We start from the raw sequence: 23,297 nt of genomic DNA, 5'->3' as shown, positions 1-23,297 counted from the left end.
TACTGTGAAAATCATTTGGCCTCTCTCAGGTAACTCAGAGGACTGTTATGAAGATTAAATAAATTAATACATGTTCAGGGCTTAGAACAGTGTCTGGCCCACGTAAGTGCTATATAAATGTTAGGTATGATTAGAAGCTGCGAGTTTTGGCAATGGAAGTCTAAAGAAAAAAGTAGTCTATGAGTGTACTAGGCGTCCTTTCCTTTGAGAAAAAGTTGGCTAGGGAACAGGCGTGTGATGATATTTATTTAATCTTGTGGCCAGTACTGCATGTATTTACTACATCAGTGTATGAGGGCTTTCTGAATCAGGTGAGCAGTATGTAAGTCTCAAAGATTTAAAATGGCATCTGATTTACTGCAATTTAGTTGTGCAAATTGGGTATTCTATGCAAATTTGAGGATAATCCTTCCCCCACCCCATTCTCAAAAATTTATTTACATAGTTTGTTTTTATTTGAAAACTGAATATTTTCACTAAGCACTGGGAGCTGTGCAAAAGTTGTGTGTGTGTGTGTGTGTGTGTGTGTGTGCGCACACGTATGCGCACTGTTTCGGAGAGGATTTCCGTAATCAGCATAGCAAATAGTTTTTTCTAAAAGTACAAAACTTAAATAAACTAATATGTTTAATCTATTATAACAGCTGTTTCCCAGGTTATAATATGAACATTTTTTTCCTATTTTTGTTTTGAAATAACTCAAGCATCAGCTACATTATTTTTAAATGTCTTCATTATGTTTAATTGAATAACATTATCAATTATATTTATGAGGAGTAACAAAGGAACAGTAAAGCTAAATTTGAATAAAACATCTCTATTCTAATTTTGAAACCTAACTGGAAAAAATGTATATTATAGTACAATAAAAATGAATCAAATACATATCATCAGTGTTAGGCTGTCTCTGTTAGGAAAACATTCATCAGTGTTAAGAAAAGGTATTCAGCTGATACTGGAAAACAAAATTCTCTTAAAAACAACTGCACTTTATCATTGCAACACAGTAGATTTCTTAAAAAGCTATAGATATATACTTTGCAGGTAAAATGATCAAAATTACTTCCTGAAGTTATTTTAACAGGTTTTAAATGCTAAGTAAAATCTTAGGAAATGACTCAGGAGATAAGATTGTAAAGATTTCTTCCCGAGGCTATTTTGACAACCCCTAAGGGCCGAAGAGAGATTTGTGAAATTCCTTAATATGATCCAGTGGGGAAAGGCTTGGGGTGAGAGCCAGGATTCTTGACTTCTACTCCAGCTAACAAACTAAATGGACTTACTTAGCTCATTAACTTTCATGCTTATTTGTTCATTTGGAACAGTCTCATTGCAGACCTAATTCTATGTACTGTAGTGGGTTTGAAAATGCCATGCAGGGACTTCCCTGGTGGTCCAGTGGTTAGGACTCCACGCTTCCACTGCAGGGGGCCCAGGTTCAATCCCTGGTCTGGGAACTAAGGTCCCACAAGCCGAGTGGCATGGCAAAAAAAAAAAAAAGTAAAATACTGTGCAAGATTTCTCTAGATTATCTAAATATTTCCAACCTATAATTTACTCCGCTGATAATTGGTTTTACTATTATCTATATACATATATAATATATATATTTCTTTGCATGCTAAACGAATCTCCCAACTTAAGAGAGAGTTGCCATGTCATGTTCTACCGCCTGCATGGAGACCAATATTATGCTGTGCCCCAGGACTGTTGTTCAAAAGTCCTCATGGTCATAGCTAAAGAACGGACTGATTCTCTCTGAACAACCAATTGTAGACCCCGGTCCAGATGGACACACATCCCACGTCTCTGCTCCGTCTGTCCAGGAGGGTGCTGAGTCTTGAGGAAAAGGCAAAGTGTGTCTGATGGTCCGGCAATCTCCAGGAATTTTCAAAGGAAGTGATGCTGTTGGAGAGGCTGCCATGGCGACTGTAGCTGGAAGGTCCAAGTCTTCCAGACAGATGGACATTTGGGTGTTTTCAGAATCATAGTTACAGCCAGAAAGGCTCGTAACTTCCCGCACATTGTCCCAGCATTTCAGAGCAGGGGGCTGGTAGGCCTGGTAGGACACTTTGGTGGTGGTGGTGATTACTGTCTGCAGGGCTGGAGCAGATGGCGGGGCCGTCGTGAGGTACCTGGAGGGAAGCTCTGGGTTGTAATAAGGGCGAGCGGCCGCGGCCTGGAACTGTCCATGGTCAGTGCTCTCCCCAAGGTCAGCTTTTCCAAGAGCTGGTTTCCAGCCAGGCTGTTTACTGGTGAAATCAAAGCTTCTCTCAAAGCTGCCGCAGGAGTTGATATTGTATTGCAGTGCATTCAGGTGAACCCAGTCTGTGTCATCAGGAATACTGCTGGCATCTTTATAAAGGGTGGGATAACACGGGCCTGAATTTGTGTAACCAGGGCCTGCCAATTCATAGCTGCAGGGTGGCCTAGGCAAAAAGATTCTTGGGTTTGGATATTTCTGAAAGGGTGGTACTATATCTCCTTGAAAGGCAGCTAGGTCACAGGTAGCTTTGTAAGCATCCGAGTTTGGAAAGAAAAAGCAAGGCTGCCCTGGAACAGGGAAGCCAGTGTCAGGAATTATATCAAACTCCTCTGGGTTCTCCAGGGAAGGTATGTTGCTGAAATGGCCACCGTTATCTTGATTCTCTCCTGCCTAAAGAAATGACACAAATTTTTATTTGTAAATAAAGATGTAAATTGCGTGGACACCCTCACCTGTAACGGTCGTCAACCGACCAAATAACAAGCTTTCGGTTGGTGGGCTGTGTGTTAGGAGTTCAGAAACATGATCTGAGCGCATGGTCCGGGAATTTCACAGCTTGAGCTCAGGCTTGGATTCCACGCTGCTGAATTAGGAGGGCCCGTGGTAGCCAGGCAGGGTGGGTCTGAGTGGCAGATGGTCTGTTCTCCCTCTACTATGTGCATAACAGCAGAGGCTCAGGAGCCTGACGCAGACCTGGTTCAAATCCTGACTGTCCCTTATGCACTGAACAAGTTACTTAACCTCTCTGAGCCTCAGATTCCTCACTTAAAAATGGGGCTTAAAGAGGGAGGAGATATGGGGCTATATGTATACTAACACACCATTGTAAAGCAATTATACTCCCATAAAGGTGTTAAAAAATGGGGCTTAATAACAGTAATTTCTTCTTAAGGCTTTTGTGACCAATTCACGTGTAAGACTTAAACCCTATGTGCGTGGCACATAGAAAGTGCTCAAACAAGGCCAGCGTCTCTTATCCTCCAACTAATATTCTGCCTCCTTGGCATACTGTGGTTGAACAGCCAAACTGGATCAAGTTGCCCAAAGAAATTTTATCTGTTCTTTGTAAATAATGAAAAGGACCCTCTCAAAGATGCACCGTTCAGTCATTGGTATGCACCTATTTCTTTCTGTATGACCATTCGATAATTGCCCTTGTATTAGGATGTCAGCTCACATGCTCACTCTATCATGAACTGTAGAGATATTCTGCTTTTTTATCAAGAAGAAGAAGGAATTAGAAACCCTATTCAGAATGTTGATTCAATGACATTGTTAGAGGTATATAATTTTCACATAAAATGAAACCTTTTAAATTATTTTACATAATTCTCAGTGCATTTTGTGATGACGGTGAACACAGACCACAAGTGTAATGTCAGCTCCCTATTACCTCGGGTTCTCGAATTCTCTTTTTCTGGGGTTGGTAAAAAGAAGCCATTTGTCTCTTGATAGCACTTCTTCGAGCTTCTGTCTCTGATTTACTCTCTGGTCTTGGGTGATCATGAACTCCCTTGGCCTGCATTAATAAGGAGATGAATCACATTATTCCTCTGAGGGGAGCTGGCAACACTGGTCAAAAATTGAGTGTGCCTTTCCCAGTGCCCAAAGTTGTTTGTTTTTTCCAAGAGACAGGGAAAAAGATTTTTTTTTTTTTTTGCTGTACGCGGGCCTCTCACTGCTGTGGCCTCTCCCGCTGCGGAGCACAGGCTCCGGACGCGCAGGCTCAGCGGCCATGGCTCACGGGCCCAGCCGCTCCACGGCACGTGGAATCTTCCCGGACCGGGGCACGAACCCATGTCCCCTGCATCGGCAGGCGGACTCTCAACCACTGCGCCACCAGGGTAGCCCAGAAAAAAATTCTTGAACAAATAAAACTGCACCAATAATAGACATCTTAAAAGATGACCTAACAGTCCTTTTGCCATATGAAAACAACTATAAGTAGGTTCACCCTCTTCCCCTTAGAGAGCACACAGTAGCTGAACTAATTCCTAGGAGCCTGGTAAGGCCCTGGGAACCCCAGCACCTATTTCTGGCCACCAGAGCTGTATCTGGTTTGGTCCAGGGCTCCTGAGATACATGGCAGGTGGTTTGGTCCCTGTGACATGATGAGAATGTCCATCACAAACTGTGGTGTCCCCCCACCTACCTGAAAAAATATTGCGTTGCCATCAAGCCGCCAAAAGTTGGTTACAGGGTACCCGCTGTGCCCTCGACAGGGGATCAACTCCAAAGCAGCATGACAGTTGGGGCATGCCTTCTCTGCAAAGCCAGAGGCGAGAAATAGTAATAACAACCTGACCCCAGACCCTCCGGAAGGAAGGAAGGGGAAATTCGCTGGGAATAGGGAACTCACGACCGCAAGGCCACCCCGTTCCTAGTCCCATAGCTCACTCTGCTGCTTCAGCCTGGCTTTGTCGCAGATGGCAGGCCGCAGCTGCAGACGGGAGCCGTCGGGCAGGGTGCAGTCCCGCGCACACACCACCACGCCCAGGCACGACTTCTTGAGGATGTGGCCGTTGTGGTTGTTGGTGTTCCGCATGGCCCAGCCGCTCAGATGGCGTTGCGCCTTCTTCTCGCCACTGCGGTAGATGAGGCGCACGTAGCCGTCCGGCCACTCGCAGAAGCGGTCGAAGTGGTCTGGCTCCTGGGAAGGCGCCCAGAAGGACGGGTAGTCAAGTTCATCAAGCCCAAACCAGAGACAGCACAGCTTTAATCTTCCCCAAGCACATTAGGATAAAACTGGGTCTTTTTAATTCCAGAAACTGTGCTCTTACAAAATGTCACTCATCCTGTGTATGCCCTTCTGACAACTGGCTATAAATTGATGCTTACATAGTGCTTATATTCTAAAAGCTGTACATGTATTCGTTCATCTAGCCTTCATACTGCATACAGACAATAGGTACTATTATTATCCCCATTTAATAGAATAGTAAATGGAGACCAGAGAGCTTCATTGACTTGCCCAAGGTCACACAGCTAGTAAGACTTGGCTCTAGGATTTGAGCCCTCACAGTTTGACCCCAGAGCCTATTCTCCTTACCACTATGTTATACCACTTCTCGGTGTATTTAAATGTTACAGATATTTTCTAGTTAATCAGTAAAGCACCAGGGCAAAAAGTGATTGGAAAGTTCTATCGCTGACATACAGTTGAGCCTGTAAATATCTTTACTTCCATCCAGTGCTTTTTCTTCAAAAGCTCTTGGCTTGATACCCAGCACAACATCATAGAGACATGAACAGTTTCCCAAATTAGCCCTCCAGGTTTACAAGGGTGTTATGATGACAGCCTAACCATAAGGTAAACCCGAGCATTTGGTGGAGCCTGCTAAGCTAACCTCTTCCCAGAGCAATATGGACTGTACTTCTACTACACAAAGAACTGCATGGCTAAAATAATGTTATACGTAAAATACTGAGCACTGCTTTACTATTCACATTTGGTGGTCCTTTGTCCACATTATGCATTATTTATACTGCAATATGGTTCTTGTACAAACTAGGGACCATGGGCCGAACCCAGCCTGCCACTTGTTGTAGTACAGCCCACAAACTAAGAATGATTTTTATATTATTTAATGGTTGGGGGGAAAATCAAAAGAACTACATTTTGTGACACACGAAAATCATATGAAATTCAAACTTCGGTATCCATAAATAAAGTTGTAACGGGACACGGCCATGTACATTCGTCTATGTAGGGTCTGTGGCTGTTTTCTCACTACAGTGCAGAGCTGAGTATTGGGGACAGAGACAGTATGGCCCATAAAACCACATTATGCAGTATCTACAATCCTCACAACAACTTTGCCTCTTAGGCATCCTTCCTCTTATTTAATAGATAAGGAAGTTAGATGGATAACCTTCTCCAGTGGCATAGCTGGGATTTAAAAAGATCTGTGGCAGCCGGGCCCCACTGACCTTCCTGGTATGATAGAGGCTCAGAAAACTATTATTACAGTAATAAGCCATGTACACCTTCTCTCCCTTCCCCCAGCCCAGGATAATTAGATCCAACATCTGCAAAGCAAAAGTATTCTTAGTTGGACAATTCAGACTTGTGTACCATGTTAGTATTGTACATTCTAACAGTAATAGGTAAATGGGCAATTTTGTTTCCAAAACCGCAGAGATGTTGTTGAAATCGTTATTATTACTAATAGGCATTATTTATCTTTTCTCAGAAATATAATTGACATAAGTCAATACATTAACTTAAGGTACATCACAAATGAAATATATAATGATGTGCTAGCAACTCTAAGTTTACGCTAAATGCTATATCTTTGTGTTTAAAGTGAATATTTCAATTTAAGGACCTTAGTAACAAATAGACAGTTTTCCAGAAGAATATTTTGTTCGCACTCCCCTGCAAGGGTACAGACTAGACCCCCACTACCAAAGTAGTGCCACTGAAAATGAAGACACAGAGACTGCATTTTAAAATCAAAACAAGAATGGAGGACTCCTAGATTGGGTTTCATTTGCTCTAATGTCTTGGTGCAGGGGAGCCCATGTGGTCACATACAGACAAGCGTGCACACACCGAACATGACAGTAGATCTGGACGACAATTTAAGATTGTTATCTAATTCCACGGCTTGATGACAGGTGAGCAACCTGAGACTAAGGCAAATTCAGGAACTGTCTCAAGGTCATACAGCTAGTTTCGCTCTTCCTCCTTTGGTTTGTCAGAGCAGGGCTAGGATCCTCTTTCTCCAGTTCTCTTTCCATAGCCCAGTGCACCTGCCTCTTTTGAGATGTCACGCGCGTGCACACACACACACACACACACACTTTCTCTCTGTTTAAGGACCAATCTCCCAGAGGAAAAATTTTTCACATTTACATGGGAAGTCCAGAATAATACTCATGAGAGGAACCATCCTTCCCTTATTTGGATGTGGCTCATTTCTAAAATGCAAGATTAGATTTTTTTTTCCTATGAAGATGTATGCAGACAGAAGTCAGTGAGAATGAGATGCCCTTGCTGTACTGTGGTCCACTTTCACAAAAATGGCACAGTGTGGCTCTAAAGTAGGCAGACTTGAAAATAGACAAACTTACTGCAAACACGTACATCCCCAAAAGTACTGATCTCTCTGAGAGGCTAGACAACCTTGCTAATGAATTGTTATATGCGGCACATAGTAGGTGCTGAATAAAGGCCAAGTCTCTTACCCCTATACCACAGCATTGCCAGGAATCCGCCTTCGCGAATGCTTCCCAGGTCGCCTCCTAACTCTCCCTCCACCTATGCACCCAGGACTTTAAAGTCACTTTGCAGTTTTTCCCCAAACCAGTATGACCAATTATAACTGCCCAGCTCATTCCCTGTACTAGACTCCAAACCCCTTCGTTCCGTTAAAACAAAACAAAATAAAACAAATTCACCCTAAACGGATGATGGTGATTTCCTTGTCATTAGAGAAGTAATCTCAGAAGTTGCGTCCAAAAGCCGGATTCCAGGGGCTCTCCGGGCGCCTGTGCCCTGGTTGGCATGACTAGAGAGGCCCCCCAGGAGCCGTGCTTCATCCAGGCAGCCGGGGCAGGCGTCTAATGGCCCAAGTCCTGCTGTTTAATAAGAGTCGGGTCACCGAGATTTACGGTCCTATCTCACAGTTTTGCTGCGTGAGAAGCACTGATGTCTACATTAGCCAAGATTCTCCCCTACCTTTCTCGTGGATGGCAAAGAATGGATAAGGAGAGACTCAGCGAATTATGGAGAACAGTATGGAGGTTCCTTAAAAAACTACAAATAGAACTACCATATGACCCAGCAATCCCACTACTGGGCATATACCCTGAGAAAACCAAAATTCAAAAAGAGTCATGTACCAAAATGTTCATTGCAGCTCTATTTAACAATAGCCCGGAGATGGAAACAACCTAAGTGCCCATCATCGGATGAATGGATAAAGATGATGTGGCACATATATACAATGGAATATTACTCAGCCATAAAAAGAAATGAAATTGAGCTATTTGTAATGAGGTGGATAGACCTAGAGTCTGTCATACAGAGTGAAGTCAGAAAGAGAAAGACAAATACCGTATGCTAACACACACACACATATATATAACACATATATATGGAATTTAAGAAAAAATGTCATGAAGAACCCAGGGGTAAGACAGGAATAAAGACACAGACCTACTGGAGAACGGACTTGAGGATATGGGGAGGGGGAAGGGTGAGCTGTGACAAAGCAAGAGAGAGGCATGGACATATATACACTACCAAACGTAAGGTAGATAGCTAGTGGGAAGCAGCCACATAGCACAAGGGAGATCAGCTCGGTGCTTTGTGACCACCCGGAGGGGTGGGATAGGGAGGGTGGGAGGGAGGGAGACGCAAGAGGGAAGAGATATGGGAACATATGTATATGTATAGCTGATTCACTTTGTTATAAAGCAGAAACTAACACACCGTTGTAAAGCAATTATACCCCAATAAAGATGTTAAAAAAAAAAAAAAAGAAAGTGAAGGACGAGGTGTCCGGTTCCCGCCAGATGACCTGGAGCTTGGAGCCTGATTGACAGTTCCTGTTGCTTTCGGCGTGTTTTCTAACAAGTGCGAGGTAAGAGCTGGGAGAAGGCACATCTCTGAACCGAGCTCTGCCATTTGTGGAGTCCTTGTACACTGGAGGACTCTCAGGGGTGTGTGTTTGGGGGTGGAGGTGAGGTCTGTCCACAGTCTCTGCAAGGACATCCCTCCTCTTTGGATGGACAGCGCCGCGCGCGCGGGGGTTTCACGCACCCGAGGCATCTGCGGGTCGTTGATGTCCCAGCTGAGCTTCATCCCGTGGGAACACGCACCGTCCGCCTGCTGCCCCGCCTCCGCCGGCATCTGGCCCTCCTCGCTGGCGCTCTCCGCCCAGGATCCTGAAAGACAGAAGAAAAACAAACCAACCCAGAGGTGCCCAAGGTGATTCTCCCCCTGTCTTAGGGGAAAGTGGACAGAGACAGAGACAGAGAGACTGATTTCGAAATCCAGAAGCGGCGAACAAGGGTTAAGGACTCGGGCGGAGCCATGTCCTTGGCCGCAGTGCTGAAAGGTCTCCCGTCGGAGCGCAGCGCGGGCGCCAGGCAGCTGTCCACACGTTTATACGGATACACCCCGTCCCTCCCCGTCCCGCCCCGCTCCGCCTTTCCTCGCTCACCCGCCAGCTCCCACGCTCCGGGCACTAGCAGGGCCTGTCATCCCCTCCCGGGCAGAACTGGGACCGGAGGGGGAGGTTGACCTGAGCCCTTGGGGTGACGGGAGACTGAAGCCAAGGCGGGCCAGGGCGGGGGGGAGGTTGGAGTGTCTCATGTAAGTTGAAAATCAGTTTTGTTTCCCTAACCGCGCCCCGCCTCTGGGGTTTCGGATTGGTCTAGAGGGAGGCTTTCCAGACAGAACCTTTCCAGCAAAGTCCCGAGAGACAATACTCCATTGCCTGGCAGCCCGGGCACCGCCGTAAGAGCCTCGGCTGCCGCGCGCCCTAGCCTGAGTGGATGTGCGCAAGCCATCTGGCTTTGGGCCGACCCTTTTCGGAGATTTTGTTGTAGCTGGTGCGCGTGGTCTGGAATCTGTGCTCATCCTCGGGGGGAGGTGGGGGGAGGAGGGACGTCCGAGGGAGTGCCGAAGGTCCCCGTGTGGTCGTCGGCCCAGGAGGCCGCCTGCTCCCGGGGGCTGCGGAGAGACCTGGCCCTGTGGGAAGAGAGTCCTGGAAAGCGAACCCGGAGAAGGTTGGGGAGATGAGCTAGGGGGAGGCGGAGGGGGAGGAAGGGGCTGAGTTCTGCCCCCAAACCCGTAGTTCTCTCTGCCGCCTCGGCTACTTCTGAGCCTGTTTCTTTATCTGTTTGAAAGAGGCTTTGGGGCTCAGTGAGTTCTCAATCGCCATCCACCTGAAACGACCCTTAAAAAAATAGTCTTCATCGGTATTGTCGTGAAAATACCACGACAAAAATTCTATTTACACCCCTTCCCGCTGCGGAGGCTTTCTGGAGACTGGAGGAACCAGGTGAGAGCGTAGAGCGCCGTGGGCTCACCAGGGCTGAGCCCAGGCTTTCTTCACCTGTGCCTCCGTTTCATTAGGGTGATTGGAAGCGCCCAATACAAGAAACCGATTGAAATGACTTAAGTCGCTCTTTAGCCGCTCCGGGCAGCAAGGGAAGGTGGGTTTCCGGAGTTTATTCCTTGCGCCCTTGTTCTGCGGGCTACACGCTCCAGTTCCCAGCCGTAGCCAGGGAGAAGCCGCCTCTAAAGGCGGATCATTGTTAGAGGAGGATGCTCGCAACCTACATCCCGGCAAATCCCGAGACCTGCGGGCCCTAGACTCAGCACCGCCGAGCGCGCACCAGGGGCGCGGACTGATGCTTCTTGGGAGCCGGCCTGGAGGGCGCCCAGGCCAGCGCCCGTCGCAGGATTACAGCCTCTTCTTCTGGCGAAAGGCGGGAAAAGCAGATGCGCCCTTACAACCCAGGAAGCGAACCTCGTCCACGCTCCGGTCCTCTTAACCTGCCTGGTCGGGGGCACAGTCAGGCTTGTTAGAAAAGCCAACCCGATAGTGAAGTTCGACTCCGAGCCGCCGACCGGCAGAGAACTCCCGAGACGGGAAAGGCCAGATTTGGGTAATTACACGAATTTTCTTCTTTCTCTGGTTTCAAGCTGGGATTTCTCCCCACCCTTCCCCCACCCCCAAGCAGAGGCGCAAAGTTCTCAAACAAGAAAGTGACTAGTTCATCCCCCAGCCTCTTCCCACCCCCTCGTCCCCAAAGTTCTCTTTGGTAGTGTCGGTCAGCGTTTCTGGTTAAAATCACTCTCACAGAGTTGCCGCGGAGGTCTGGGAGGAAAGGAGGAAACGCGTTCACTCTTTACCTACTAGTTGCGTCCACAAACTTTCATCATATTAACCGCCTACCGGCCCGGCAGCCCCTGTTATTCAGTTGCTTTTTTGCGTTGTTTTGTTTTTCAAAGGTTAAAATTACTGACACTTCTCTATTTATTTATTTACAAATTGACATTTCTTTGTGAAGTTTAAGATAATGTACTCTGTAAAATGTTCTTTACATAACTTCAAAAACTAGCTTAAAATTATTTCTGAGAATTCATAGAAACTAATTTCTGGTCTTATTGTAAACATTGTTAAGACTATTTCTTGTCTCTGTAACTTTGGAATATTTCTAGAGAGTCCTTACCCTTCAAAAATATAAATAAGTACAATTTTTTTAAAAGTTAAAGCTAAATCAATTAATCAAATACTTTTTTTTCCTAATTAGATTCCGGTGGCCAAAGAAATGTCATTGTCTCCACCATATTTAGTTTGAGCAGAATTAGAATACGTATTCCAAGTTGCCCTAAAATTATGTCTGGGTAAAACATGTTAGTAAAAGAAGCTAATCAAAGTGAAAATATAACAAAATATAATAAATAAATGGTGTTGTCTGTGGTGTTATCTTTAATTTCTCCTGAATTTTTGACTGTGTTAACAACCACATAGTTTGAAAGGTTGTATGTTTTCCCCAAAGTCTGAAAATAATTGATTAAAACTTTTAAACTAATATTAAGAAAACTTTAATTTTGTTTTATATTATATTCTTATTGTATTACCTGTTTTATTCTCTAAAATAGTGTGCTTTTAAACTGTATTTTGATTATTTGTTATCCTTCAATTTTTCCTGCACTAATATTTGCATTGATTCAGAACACTTTATATTCACAGCTGGCTCTTCCTTGGCTAGTATTTTGAAATAGTAAAAGTCCATTAATACAAAAGCAAAGGAAAAGGGCTTTGAATTTCCTTGGTTTAGATTAAAATTGGTAAATTAATGTAAGTATATTTACGTCATATTTGCCAGGAAATGGATATGATGAGTTTTGAAATAAGTATGTATTGTTTTGAATGGACTGAAGGTACAAGGCAGAGATTCTGGTTATATTTTGTTTTGGTTTGATGTAAACAAATATCTTCTGTAAGCCTCATGACACGAAATACCCATAGCATCTACTTATAATAACACAAGTTGATTTTTTACAAGGATTGTTTGGATTTGAGGGGTCTTGTCTGCTTGCTTGCTTTTTAAAAGAAAACTCCAGTCCAACTTACTTTTGCCACCCTGTTCACATAACAGACAACCAACCTATCAGCCTAAACGGGGCCATAAGTACACATTCTTGTTGGGTTAAAGGAAGTGAGCAGAAAACAAGCAGACTGGATGAAAATGTTTGTTTTTATTTTATTTTGACTGAGCACACCGGGGTATGTATTAAAACAAAACAACAAAACACTTCTTTTGTGATATTAGGAATAAACTCACAATTTCGGAGACTAATCTGGTTCCTATGGGGAAAGTTCGATTTCGGTCTATAGCAGTATCAATGGATCACAACCAGCTCTACCAGCCGTTAAAGGTGGAGAGAAAACAGCCGGCTTCCGCACAGGGGACGCCTATCAGCGTAGAATTTCTCCGACAGGTTTACGTCCTTTAAGTAATCGCTTTTCCTAAGGTGCTTGTGCGTGCGCCCAGGTGGCCTGACCTTGATTGCCAGTTAACTCGCGAGCTTTTCTCGCTTCTCAAACACGGGACTCTGGTAGATTTTCAGGGGCGGGTTTATTAATTAGAGTTCCGGGGAAGCTTGGCGTCCGGGGGCCGTGGGCTCCCCGTGCTCTCGCCGCAGCGCATCCTCGCCCGCTCGGGCCTCGGACGGCGGAAGCGCTGGGGCTGAGAGCGGCGCAGCGGCGGGGCGCGTCCTGGTCCGGGTGTGCGCCCCGGGGCGGGTGCGCGGCGGCCTGTCGGGAGCCTCGGGATGCAGGAGGTGAGTGACCTCGAGCGGAGCCGGGCACCCGTCGAGCCCCGGCCTTCTCTCCGCCGTTCTAGGCGGGCGCCAGGGAGCGCGTCCGTCGGCCTCTGGGCTCGGAGCCTCGCTTGCTCGCCCAGAGACCCGGCGCCGGCTACAATCCCCGGCCGCCGCCGTGGGAAGAGCTCTTTGGGGGCCCTTGGGGCGCTTCACGTCCTCAGGTTTGCTTGGAGTTTATTGGCAGCTTTCTGTGGGTGCATGAAGCGGGGTAGAAACGTGTGGTCCCTCGCTAGTAAAGCGTTCGGAGAAGGGGGAACTGAAATATTGATGTTTGAAGGCGACGAGATGATTCTTTAAGTTGCTCGGGATGTTTTCCCAGCCCCTTTTCTCCCTCGCTGAGTAGAAAGTGCAATGACGTTAACCCACTCGGGGCCCCAGATCTACCCCAAGTGCTGGGACCCGCCGCCCAGGGATTGGGGTCGCGGGCTGGGAGGTGGATTGGTACCGTTAGTGATTCTACTTTTCAGCATTCACTTTACTGAATACACTGCTGGTGGGGAAAAAAAACAAGTATGGATTTTGGTGTTTGAATTCATCCTGTTTTTCATATTTATAATGATGATATTGTAAAATATGCTGACATTTAAGGATTGTGGTCAAGTACATATAGGACCGTTAGCCCAAGCTAGATTTTTTTAAAAAAAACTCTTTGGAAGAGGTTAATAAAAATTTTTAAAATTATTCTTTGGTTTTTGGGATGAAGTGAGCAGATGAGATGCTGTTATTTAGCATGTGTGTGAAAACGAGGTTGGTAGCTCCACGGATTACTTCTTGAAGAAAACGTAACAACCCATTACTCAATGTTTTGTAAATTTTCTTGTTGTTGCTGTTCAATCTTTGAAGTTTCAGTTTTAAGTCCTAGAGTCACTTTTTTTTTTTTTTTTTTTTTTTTGCGGTACGCGGGCCTCTCACTGTTGTGGCCTCTCCCGTTGCGGAGCACAGGCTCCGGACGCGCAGGCTCAGCGGTCATGGCTCACGGGCCCAGCCGCTCCGCGGCATGTGGGATCCTCCCAGACCGGGGCACGAACCCCTGTCCCCTGCATCGGCAGGCGGACTCTCAACCACTGCGCCACCAGGGAAGCCCTAGAGTCACATTTAAAATTCATATAAGTCAGGAACATAAAGCTTAAACTCATGACTGGGCTTGAAACGCGCTCTGAAAAACTTTATTTTCCAAGCTCTCATTCTAAAAACCGCTCATTAATTCAAAGTCTTTTTTATAGTTGCCATTATAGAGTTTAAATTTTTTTTGTGTGATCATTTATTACAGTGATGTTTGCTTCTTGTAATAGTTTTATTTGTCAGAGGCAGTGTTAAAGAAGGTTGGATAAAGCTTTTGGTGTTTTTTATTATTATTTTTTGTTTTGGTGTTTTTTTAAGGTAGTGTCTTAGATCTATAATCACTGGCATGAATGAACAAAAAGCTTTGTTCAGGAAAACAATATGAACCTTTATATTAAAACTTAATGCATTTCTTTGAAATAAAATTTTAAAAAAATCTCTTTTTGTACACAGGAGAAGGAAGTTCCTTTGCAGTCTGTTCAGGAAAAGGATGGGAGCGGCATGGCACAGGATGCTTTCTATGTAAAGATCAAGTTTGTATTCTTTGTGTGCTCTCTCTAGTTCTGGGTTTCCTGGGCTGTCAGCATACTTTTTCCTCCAGTTGCTCAACAAGAGGCAGAAGAATCCTCTTCTCCTACTTCCCTAATCTCTCACATCCAGTTTATCACCACGTCTTGTCAATTTTGCCTTTGATTACCCTACTAATATCCTAATCTATTTTGTACCTAGCACTGTTCTAGGTGGAGGTAGACAGTATTGAACAAAACAGACACAATTCTTGCTTTCATAGAGCTTTCAGCCTGGCAGAGAGTCAGAGACAGATTAGGAACAAAATAAGGTAGTAGGAAGAAAAGGAACGGGGTGTTGTGATGGAGAATAATTGCTGGGGGAGGGAGGCAGTTGACTAACTTTAGGTCCTGGAAGACCTACTTGAAAAGATGATACTGAAGCTGAGATCTGAGGGGTGACAAGGAGCCAGAATGGTAAGTGGTGGGGAGAAGCAGTGGAGGCATAGAACAGCCAGTGCAAAGGCCCTGAGGCAAGGAAGAGCTTGACTTATTCTAGGACTCAGCAGGGCAGTCAGGCAGGAGAAGCTGACAGAGATCAAATTGTGCAGAGCCTTGCAGACCAAGGCAAAGCGTTTGGATTTGTTCTGAGTATAGAGAAGCCAGGCAGAGTTTTAAGTAGGAAGAAGCCTGAACTGCTGAGTCAGAGAATCTGAGTGTGAATCTCAGCTGTGGGATCTCGTACAGCCTTGCTATTATTATCCCCAGATAAAGAGTCTAACCGCCAGATTGGTGGTGAGGATTAACACCTGCAGAACACTTAACGCACTTGGCTCAAAAAAGCTTACTGTATGGTAACTTAAAAAATCTGTTTAAATGTTTCGTTTCAAATGCTGTCTCATTATTTAAGTCAATACTAAGAAAAAGTGGAATTTCAGGCTGTATGTAGTAAAATGACTCCTTATGAAAAGAATACTGTAATTTAGCCTGTAGAACTGGACTGCATTTTAAAAATATCTTTTGTAGCACAGATATTTAAGAATGTATCTGTTATTCAAAAATATATATACACATACACACTTAGAAATAGGTCTTAACAAGCTTTCAGGCAGAAAAGTTCAATTTCATCATGGCAATTTGCATATTAATTGCCTTTAACTGTAATTATTACTGTTGAATCCATTTTCTTCTATTATGATCATTTATGTAACTTAATAAGTGATAATAGGCTTGAATTTTATAGTGTTTAGAGTTTCTAACATTACTGAGGATAAAGTCTTTACCCACAGATACCTGTAATTCAGGTGTAGTTTTCCTTAAGTCAGCGGTTCTTGAAGTTAACATGATGAGAATCACCTGACGGGCCCTGCTCCCAGAGTTTGACTCCTACCAAGTCCCCAGGTGATGCCCATGCTGCTGGTGGTCCAGGAGCCGCATTTTGCCAACTACTGTCTTAAGACAACAAAATCATTGTCTACGTGATTACTGTTCAAGATATAACTCTCTATATTTACCTTCTATTTCTGCACTGAATTATTATTAATAATGATAGAAATATTACTGTGAAATAAATGTTCTTGGGGAAAAATAGTAATTTTCATACTATCAACTTTCCAGCTTCAGTCACTTATTACTAATACATTGCATGATGAAGGATTTCAGAAAATAAAAGAATATTTTCGACAGAGAGAGCGCCACGTTCCTCAAAAATATAATAATCTTTTGTTACACCATCTTGACAGATCAATAAATAAGGCAAGTGAGTTGTTTTTTTGGTCCGTAACCAGAATGCCAATGTGTAACTATATGTAAAGTTTTTAACTTAGTGTGGTCCAATCCCAAGGAGCTGGATAAAAATGAATTTCTGTGTGCTTCGCTGTTGCTGAAATGTGTTCAGCGATTCTTCATTGATGGCCTCAAAGAAGATGAGCCTTTGCTCATTCAGCAGGGACTGATCCCAAAGATAAGTGTCATCTTTTCATTTTGTACGGATTAAAGAACTAGAGAGGATTCAGTTGCCTAGTTTGGTATTTTATGTTCCTTTGAAATCAAATTTGAAAAGGAATCGGCTCCAGGGCTTGTTGCCTACATCCAATCAAAAATTAAGTTCCACATATGTTTCCTGAGGTATGGGGTGGGCAGGGCACTTTGGGGAGTGTACGGGAATAAGTCGGATACAGCCCTCTCCTCCCTTCGACAAGCCAATGCAGTAATAGTATGTTTATTATTAGTGAATTTAACTTGGAGATATAGGAAGATTGGACCTGGATAAATGATCAAATACTTCCCCTAGCCACAGCCCACTTTCCAACTTTCTAAAATCCTAGCTGAGTCTGAAAAAAATGCCAAAATACTTTTTGCTTATTCTAAGTCACCCCAGTTACGCAATTCTGACCTGTTCTTAATGAATCAGGAGGTAACATCATGCGTGCCTTAATAATGGCATCTGGAAGCAAAGCAGAGTTTGCAAAGTCTCTTGCTGCATTTCTCTGTTTTTTCATGATAAGATTTGCAGCCCTGTGATTGATTATTGGTGAGAACATGAGGGCAGAAGGGTGAGCTGGCTGCCATTAAATCTCTGATTTACCCCCTGGACTTTAGTACCTGAAGTTTATCAAGATCAGGTTGGGCAAAGGAAATGTCTCTGTCCCTTTTCACTTTAAAATGCCTCTAATTATGGGGCTGCCCCTCCATGGGGGAGAGAGAGTAAACTCCAGGCCTTCCTGACTTCTCTCAGGAACTTTAAAAGTGTTTGCGGCTAGGGTAGGGAGTGGGTGGGAGTGTAAATCTCAGGGCTGTATTTATGCAAGCCGTGTCTATTTCATTTTGAATTGTATATTTCATTTAGCCCCGTCTAACTCCCTGATACACTTAGGCAGGTAACAGGAAGCAGGGAAAAAGAGCAAAAACTCCAAAGGAAATGGGGCAGGGATGTCCCAGGGGTACTTTGGAGGCTTAAGCTGATTTGGGGGGATGAATTGCGATCTGCTCCAAACTGAAATTTCTTTTGAGGCTTAAGAATGCCATCCCAAGGTTGAAAGTGTCAGATCAAGTCTCCACTGGAATTTTGAAACCAAACAGGAATTTCCACATCCCCCTGGAATTCTAGCTGGTGATGGAAACGCCACAGCCATAATTTAAACACATTCTAAAGCACGTACTATTAATTCATGTAGGTTTTGGCCAAGGAGAGTAGATTGATATTATCAAAGTGGATGGGATACAAGATTTTACACTTCAAAAGCCCACTGTGTTGCAGGCTCAACATGAAGTGTGCTGGGAAGTTATTCTCCATAGAATAAGAAATTCCTACAGAAAGTAACATATTTGGCCCTGTACTTGAAGATCCAGAAGGATTAACTTGTCCTTTACCATATGCTTAATGAGTAACAGCTATTGCATCTGTCAGTAACCATCTGGCTTCTGGCAATGACGCAGCTGTGAGGGCAGCTGGTATATGGGTTACCATGTATGATCACGGCACATAAATGGCTTCAGAGTGACCTCCTAGTACAAGTCTTGATCAAGTAATGCGGCATTTTCCCCACTTCTCTGAATCTATACTCAGCCAGTGTACTTTGGTGGGCTAGGAGGGGGACAGGATTTGGGGGCATAAATAGAATAGTGACAGAAATGTATTTAAAAGCATAGAATTTTGAGTATGAACATGGGGAGGGAGGAAATGTCACCTTAGCGGTGAGTTTTGCTGTGTAGAGGGACATTTCTTCCCTTGGGCTGTTGGAGAAAGGTTTGCTTCAGGAGGTGGATGATTCAATCAAATGCAAATATTTGTCTGATTAGAGATAAAAGAAACATTGCCTAGTGACTTCCAAACCTTGCTGTACCTTAGAATCACCTGGAGACGCACTGCTTGGGTCCCATCACCAGAGATTCTGATTTTCTGGATCCATGACGGGTCCCACGCATCAGGGCATTTCAAAGCTCCCACGTTTTCCTAACGTGCAGCCAACATGGAGAGCCGATGGGTTTGTCCATGGTCTTCAGCTGGTACCTTGGGTTCCTGGCTATAAAGTGGACAAAGTTTCCAAGGCCCCACTCCTATAGGAGTTGCTCATCACAAACTCATGTCACTAACTTCTTGGTCAACTGATGACTTCTAACTTAGGATTTTTTTTTTTTTTTTTTTTGTTAAGAGTGACTAACCTCAAGAAAAAAACGGTCCAAAGATGGCCTTTGCTTTATTGAATAAGTATGTTCTAGGAAGGTTTATGTAAGTTAATTTTAAATCACACCAGTTCTAGCAATGTAATATGAACTTGGATATATGTTCCTATGGGGAAAAAATCTCCAGTTAGCTGGAAGCTTTTGACAAAAGGAAGGTGGCCAGGCCTGAGGCATGGGTACTGTACTAGCATACTTCCGGAGCACTTTCTAGAATCTGCACGTCCTTTGGTATTGGATGACTTGTTTTCTACAGCCTCCCAGGTAACAGGAATTTCTCCTGTGTAGACAAGGCTCATTTCTCTCTTAACCACTCACTGCCCCCTTTACAAGCCTTTCTAGTGTTGATGATCCTGGCAAAGTCTCCAGTTCTTGCTGGTATGTGAGAACTTGTTGCAACTCTGTAGCAGTCTGATTCCATTCTGGAGTGTTCTAGATGGGGGCCTCAGAACCAGGCCTAAGTGAAATGGAAAGGGGTCTTTAAAATTATAGAACTCTGTTGTGAAATTTTATCGAATGAGCAGTAGCTATTCAGTCATAGAGGTTGCATCAGTGTTTCTTCTCTTGTGTACATGGTTTCCTGGTTTGAAAGAACAACAGGATTTCTGACCATGCCAGACCTAGCCTCGGACATATATCTGATTAATGTGACGGAAGACTTTTTTGACACAGCCTTGGTAAGGATGAGGTTGGATGCTTTACTGAGCAGATACCGTTGGTAATTTGTAGGAATCTTCAAGTTGTTCATAAAACTTGTGTTTTTCTAAGATGTGGGTTTTACTAAAAGACTCATATTTTATTATTAGAAATATTATATGAAATAGTAACAAACGTATATAACCAATGTTATAGAAAAATGAGGTGATTTATTTTCAAATATATTGTTCACCTGATTGGAGGTGATAGGCTGATTTTAATAAAGTAATTGAAAGTCAAATAGGATTTCTCTAAAGTTTTTTTCTACTGTAGTTAAAGTCAACTCCTGCCTGTTAGAGAATTATCAGCATAGCACATTAATGTTATAGATTATAATGCTTTTTAAAAATAATACGAGCTTCACTTTTTTCTTTCTTTTTATTAGATTATTTCCAGAACTAGTAGTAAAGGTAAGTGTATTATTTACTACTAATTGGCTGTTATTAATAGAATATTAATACCTTTCATTAATAGAATATTCCTGTTTAGAGAAAAGAATATTTATCTAAATGATATATAAAAGTGAAGTGGGTTTAACTATTATATTTGCATTAATTGGCCATCTTATGGTATTCAGATTGTGATGCTGAAATGAATTTTGTTGGAAAGTGTCTCATTTGCCTGCGGTGAGTCTTTATTTAGCTGCTCCTGCCACCGTTTGGCCATTTAGCTCCAATCAGGGATGGAGAGCCACTTCCGTCATTCCAAAACAGCAAAAGTTAGCTATTACTGATTTAACTTGGAGCCGATTCTCATGCCTTTCTCTGTCTTTCAAGAGCTCAAAAGGTAGACAGTTTGGAGGTTAGGGCGATGATGTTGTTCAATGTGGCTCATGTTAAAGGTAACCCAACAAACACTTTGAATTATGAAACTGTGGATTCAAAGGTGCACAGAAATCGGGGCCATCTTAAAATGCATATGTCTGCTCCCTATTGTCCATCTTTTTATTTTTCTTTTGAAAAGCTGTTATTAAATTGACACTACATTCTACAGTGGATGGTATCTTGTAAATTGAGGACATTTAGTACTAGAAGCTTAAGTGTGATGGTGCTTGGTTGATTTTTAAAAAGAGGTCTCCATAATCTAAGTCAGCAGATCCAAATACTTGCAAGTCAGTTTTTTCTGGACTTCATAAGTGATGGTTCCTGTCTCTAAAGTTGGTTGATAAAATACCCAGTGGTAAAAACTACTTTGAATTTTTAAAAATAAACTTTGATCGATTTACAACAGTGTGTGTACACTGCATATTTGAAAAACAATACATATGAGAGAGATCTGTTGAGCCTATGGCTGTTGCTTGGACCACTTAATAGGTTCATATAGTCCCTGCAATCACTTCATTGTCCCAAATGGAGGAAACACTGCTCTAGGTGACTGCATTAGTCAGCTCATGCTGCCATAACAAAATACTATGGGCTGAGTGGCTTAAACAACAGAAACTTATTTTCTCACAGTTCCTGGCTTGCAGAAAGCCACCTTCTTGCTGTGTCTTCACATGGGTAGAGAGTAGGCTGCTCTCTGGCATCCTGTAAAGGCACTAATCTCATTATGAGGGCCCCACCTTCATGACCTCAGCTTACTGTATGTGTTTCATTTTTATGATTCCTTTGTTTTGTGCTTTGCTATATGGATTATATTTTCTTTCACTATTTGCTCCTCTCTAGTGATTTGAATGGCTTATGTCCTAGTTTTATTCTTCTGGTTGTTACTCTTAATTTAATTATCAACATCAACATGAGAGTGCCAAAATGATAGCACCTATTTCTTCTTTATATATGGCAAGGAATTCAACATGTGTTTTTATTCCTCCTCCATTTTCTACCCAGATTTATTTAATTTAATCCAGTGTTTTAGTCCTGTGTTTTATATATATATATATATATGTCTTTGTAAATAGTATTTGCTCTTTGCCTTGTATTGCAACCTTATTTACAGTAGTTATTTAGGGCTCACTACCAGCTTGTTTATGGCCTGATGTTCTCATTCTTGAGTTCTTTATTCTGCTTTGTCTCCATCTGCTGTAATACATTTTGAAGAGGTTATTAGGGTATGTGGGTGGAACATGGTCAGTGCTTTTTATCATTTAAGAGTGTTCCTGTGGCTTTTATCCAATATAACTCTTGCTTTGCAGAGTCCAGAGTCTCCCCTCAAAACTGTTTCACTGTCTTATATTGAGTGTTGTGAGCACATGTGCACACGTGTTGTTTTATGTGGTTCTTCATGAGTTGTTTTGAAATCAGATCTTACTTTAGCTTGGGAAATTTTATTCTTTGATAATTTTATCAGTTAGAGCAGGGCTTCTCAACTTTGGCAGTATTGGCATTTTGGTCGGGTTGGATGATTCTTTGTTTGGGGGGGCTGTCCTGTACATTATAGAATGTTTAGCAGCACCCCCGGCCTTTACCCACTAGACGTCAATAGCATTCCCTACTACTCCCCCAGTTGTGACAACATCTCCAAATATTGCAAGAGTGCCATAGGGGAGCAAAAATCACCTCTAGTTGAAAACTGCTGAGTTAAAGTGCTTTCAGTGTATGTAACAGGATATCTAGTTCAAACAGTCTTAAGTGCTAAAGATGACTTAATTTGCTGAAGGAACTAAAAAGTCAGAGACAGGAAGTTTCAGGAGCAGTTTGGCTGTAGCGAGGCTCTGTTTCCTGCAGTTCTTTCTATTTTGCCTCCTCTGAGTCTTGTCTCTGAGCTCAAGTTGGTCTCCCTTGGTGGTTGCAAGATGGCGGCCAGCAACCAGAGCCGTGCTTCCTGGTTCACATCTGGGGGAGAAACGTTCACTTTCCTCAAGCGGCAGAAGAAAGCCCTAGCTTGGCTCTGCTTGTGTCCCCCCACCTCCACCCCTTTAATGAACCGATCACTGTGAAAAGATGAATGGGATGCCCCTGCATCATTTAAGCCAATGAGGATCCACCCCTGGAGCTAGTTAGTCCCACCCAAGAGCATAATTGTTACATCAGAGAGGAGGTGGGAAAGGATGATTACAGTTACTCTTTCTATTCTCTTCTCTTTCTAAGATTATCTATTATTCATCCATTGCATCTTTTTTTTTTGTCTTCACATCTTTTTCCCACTCTTTTTTTCCTGTGTATTTTGAGAGCAATTGCTACTTTTTTCTTGGAAGCCGATGCTTTAATTCTGCTCTCGTTGCTTCCACTATGGACTTCAGTTCTGCTCTCACATCTTTGCTTCCTTGAAACCCGTGGGTGGTGGTGCTCTACCTCTGCTCTCAGGTTCATTCCTCTCTGCCTTCCTCTCTACTTTGCATAGAACAGTTTCCTGGGCTTTTTAACCAACTGGTTGCCTGCCAGGTTTAGCGAATGACAGGAAATTGGAGGTAGGAAGGCCATTTCTCCCGCTCCCTTCTGCTGAGGTGCTCTCTCTGGGAGTGACTGCATAGTTCCTGGGACTCTGGCTTATTTGTGGCTATAGCATTTGCTAGGGGACCTTCATTCCCGGGGTCTGGTAATACCACCTCCTCCCCGTGGCTTTCCAGGGATGTATAGGGGGTGGTAGTGGCTACCTATGTTTTTGTAACTAATTCCCTGTATTAAATTCTCTCAGATTGAAATATCTAGAATGGCTTAGATTTTCCTATTACTTATTTCTTTCTCACTTCTGTGTTCATCTTATACTGTTGCCTTCTCTTACAAATCTAATTTTTTATTTCATAGAATTCACATTCTTTTGAGTTTTGAGATGATAAACCAGATGCTTTTGATTT

The 23,297-nt window shown here is 43.4% G+C and overlaps 3 protein-coding genes across 3 annotated transcripts in view; 1 reads left to right on the top strand and 2 right to left on the bottom strand.

Annotated features, from left to right (window-relative positions):
* Window positions 1–23,297, bottom strand: part of NEDD9 (neural precursor cell expressed, developmentally down-regulated 9) — a 503,823-nt gene that overhangs the window by 143,073 nt on the left and 337,453 nt on the right. The gene's annotated exons all lie outside the window — the stretch shown is intronic.
* Window positions 1,715–9,125, bottom strand: GCM2 (glial cells missing transcription factor 2). The gene is made up of 5 exons (XM_060164279.1): window positions 9,036–9,125; window positions 4,664–4,916; window positions 4,419–4,531; window positions 3,660–3,785; window positions 1,715–2,656 (listed from the first exon to the last, which is right to left on the bottom strand). Exons 1-5 carry the CDS (start codon window positions 9,123–9,125, stop codon window positions 1,715–1,717), a joined length of 1,524 nt encoding a protein of 507 aa, XP_060020262.1.
* The window catches only part of SYCP2L (synaptonemal complex protein 2 like), a 67,809-nt gene continuing 59,162 nt past the window's right edge, over window positions 14,651–23,297 (top strand). The window contains exons 1-5 of the mRNA XM_060163698.1: window positions 14,651–14,702; window positions 16,304–16,441; window positions 16,530–16,649; window positions 19,441–19,545; window positions 19,950–19,974. Coding sequence (XP_060019681.1) covers window positions 14,682–14,702; window positions 16,304–16,441; window positions 16,530–16,649; window positions 19,441–19,545; window positions 19,950–19,974 — 409 coding nt within the window. The 5' untranslated portion in view covers window positions 14,651–14,681. The remainder of the gene's footprint in view (window positions 14,703–16,303; window positions 16,442–16,529; window positions 16,650–19,440; window positions 19,546–19,949; window positions 19,975–23,297) is intronic.

Source organism: Lagenorhynchus albirostris, chromosome 10 (genome assembly GCF_949774975.1).
Source record: "Lagenorhynchus albirostris chromosome 10, mLagAlb1.1, whole genome shotgun sequence".
In the NCBI taxonomy this organism is placed as follows: Eukaryota; Metazoa; Chordata; class Mammalia; order Artiodactyla; family Delphinidae; genus Lagenorhynchus; species Lagenorhynchus albirostris.
This window is presented reverse-complemented; position numbering and strand designations above follow the sequence as displayed.

Excerpts from the sequence above, each read along its gene's own strand:
- GCM2 (XM_060164279.1), bottom strand. The coding sequence starts at position 9,125 with ATGCCGGCGGAGGCGGGGCAGCAGGCGGACGGTGCGTGTTCCCACGGG. Across the intron at positions 4,532-4,663 it reads AGCCAGGCTGAAGCAGCAGA|AGAAGGCATGCCCCAACTGT; the intron begins GTGAGCTATGGG and ends CTGGCTTTGCAG. Across the intron at positions 2,657-3,659 it reads AGAGAATTCGAGAACCCGAG|GCAGGAGAGAATCAAGATAA; the intron begins GTAATAGGGAGC and ends TCATTTCTTTAG.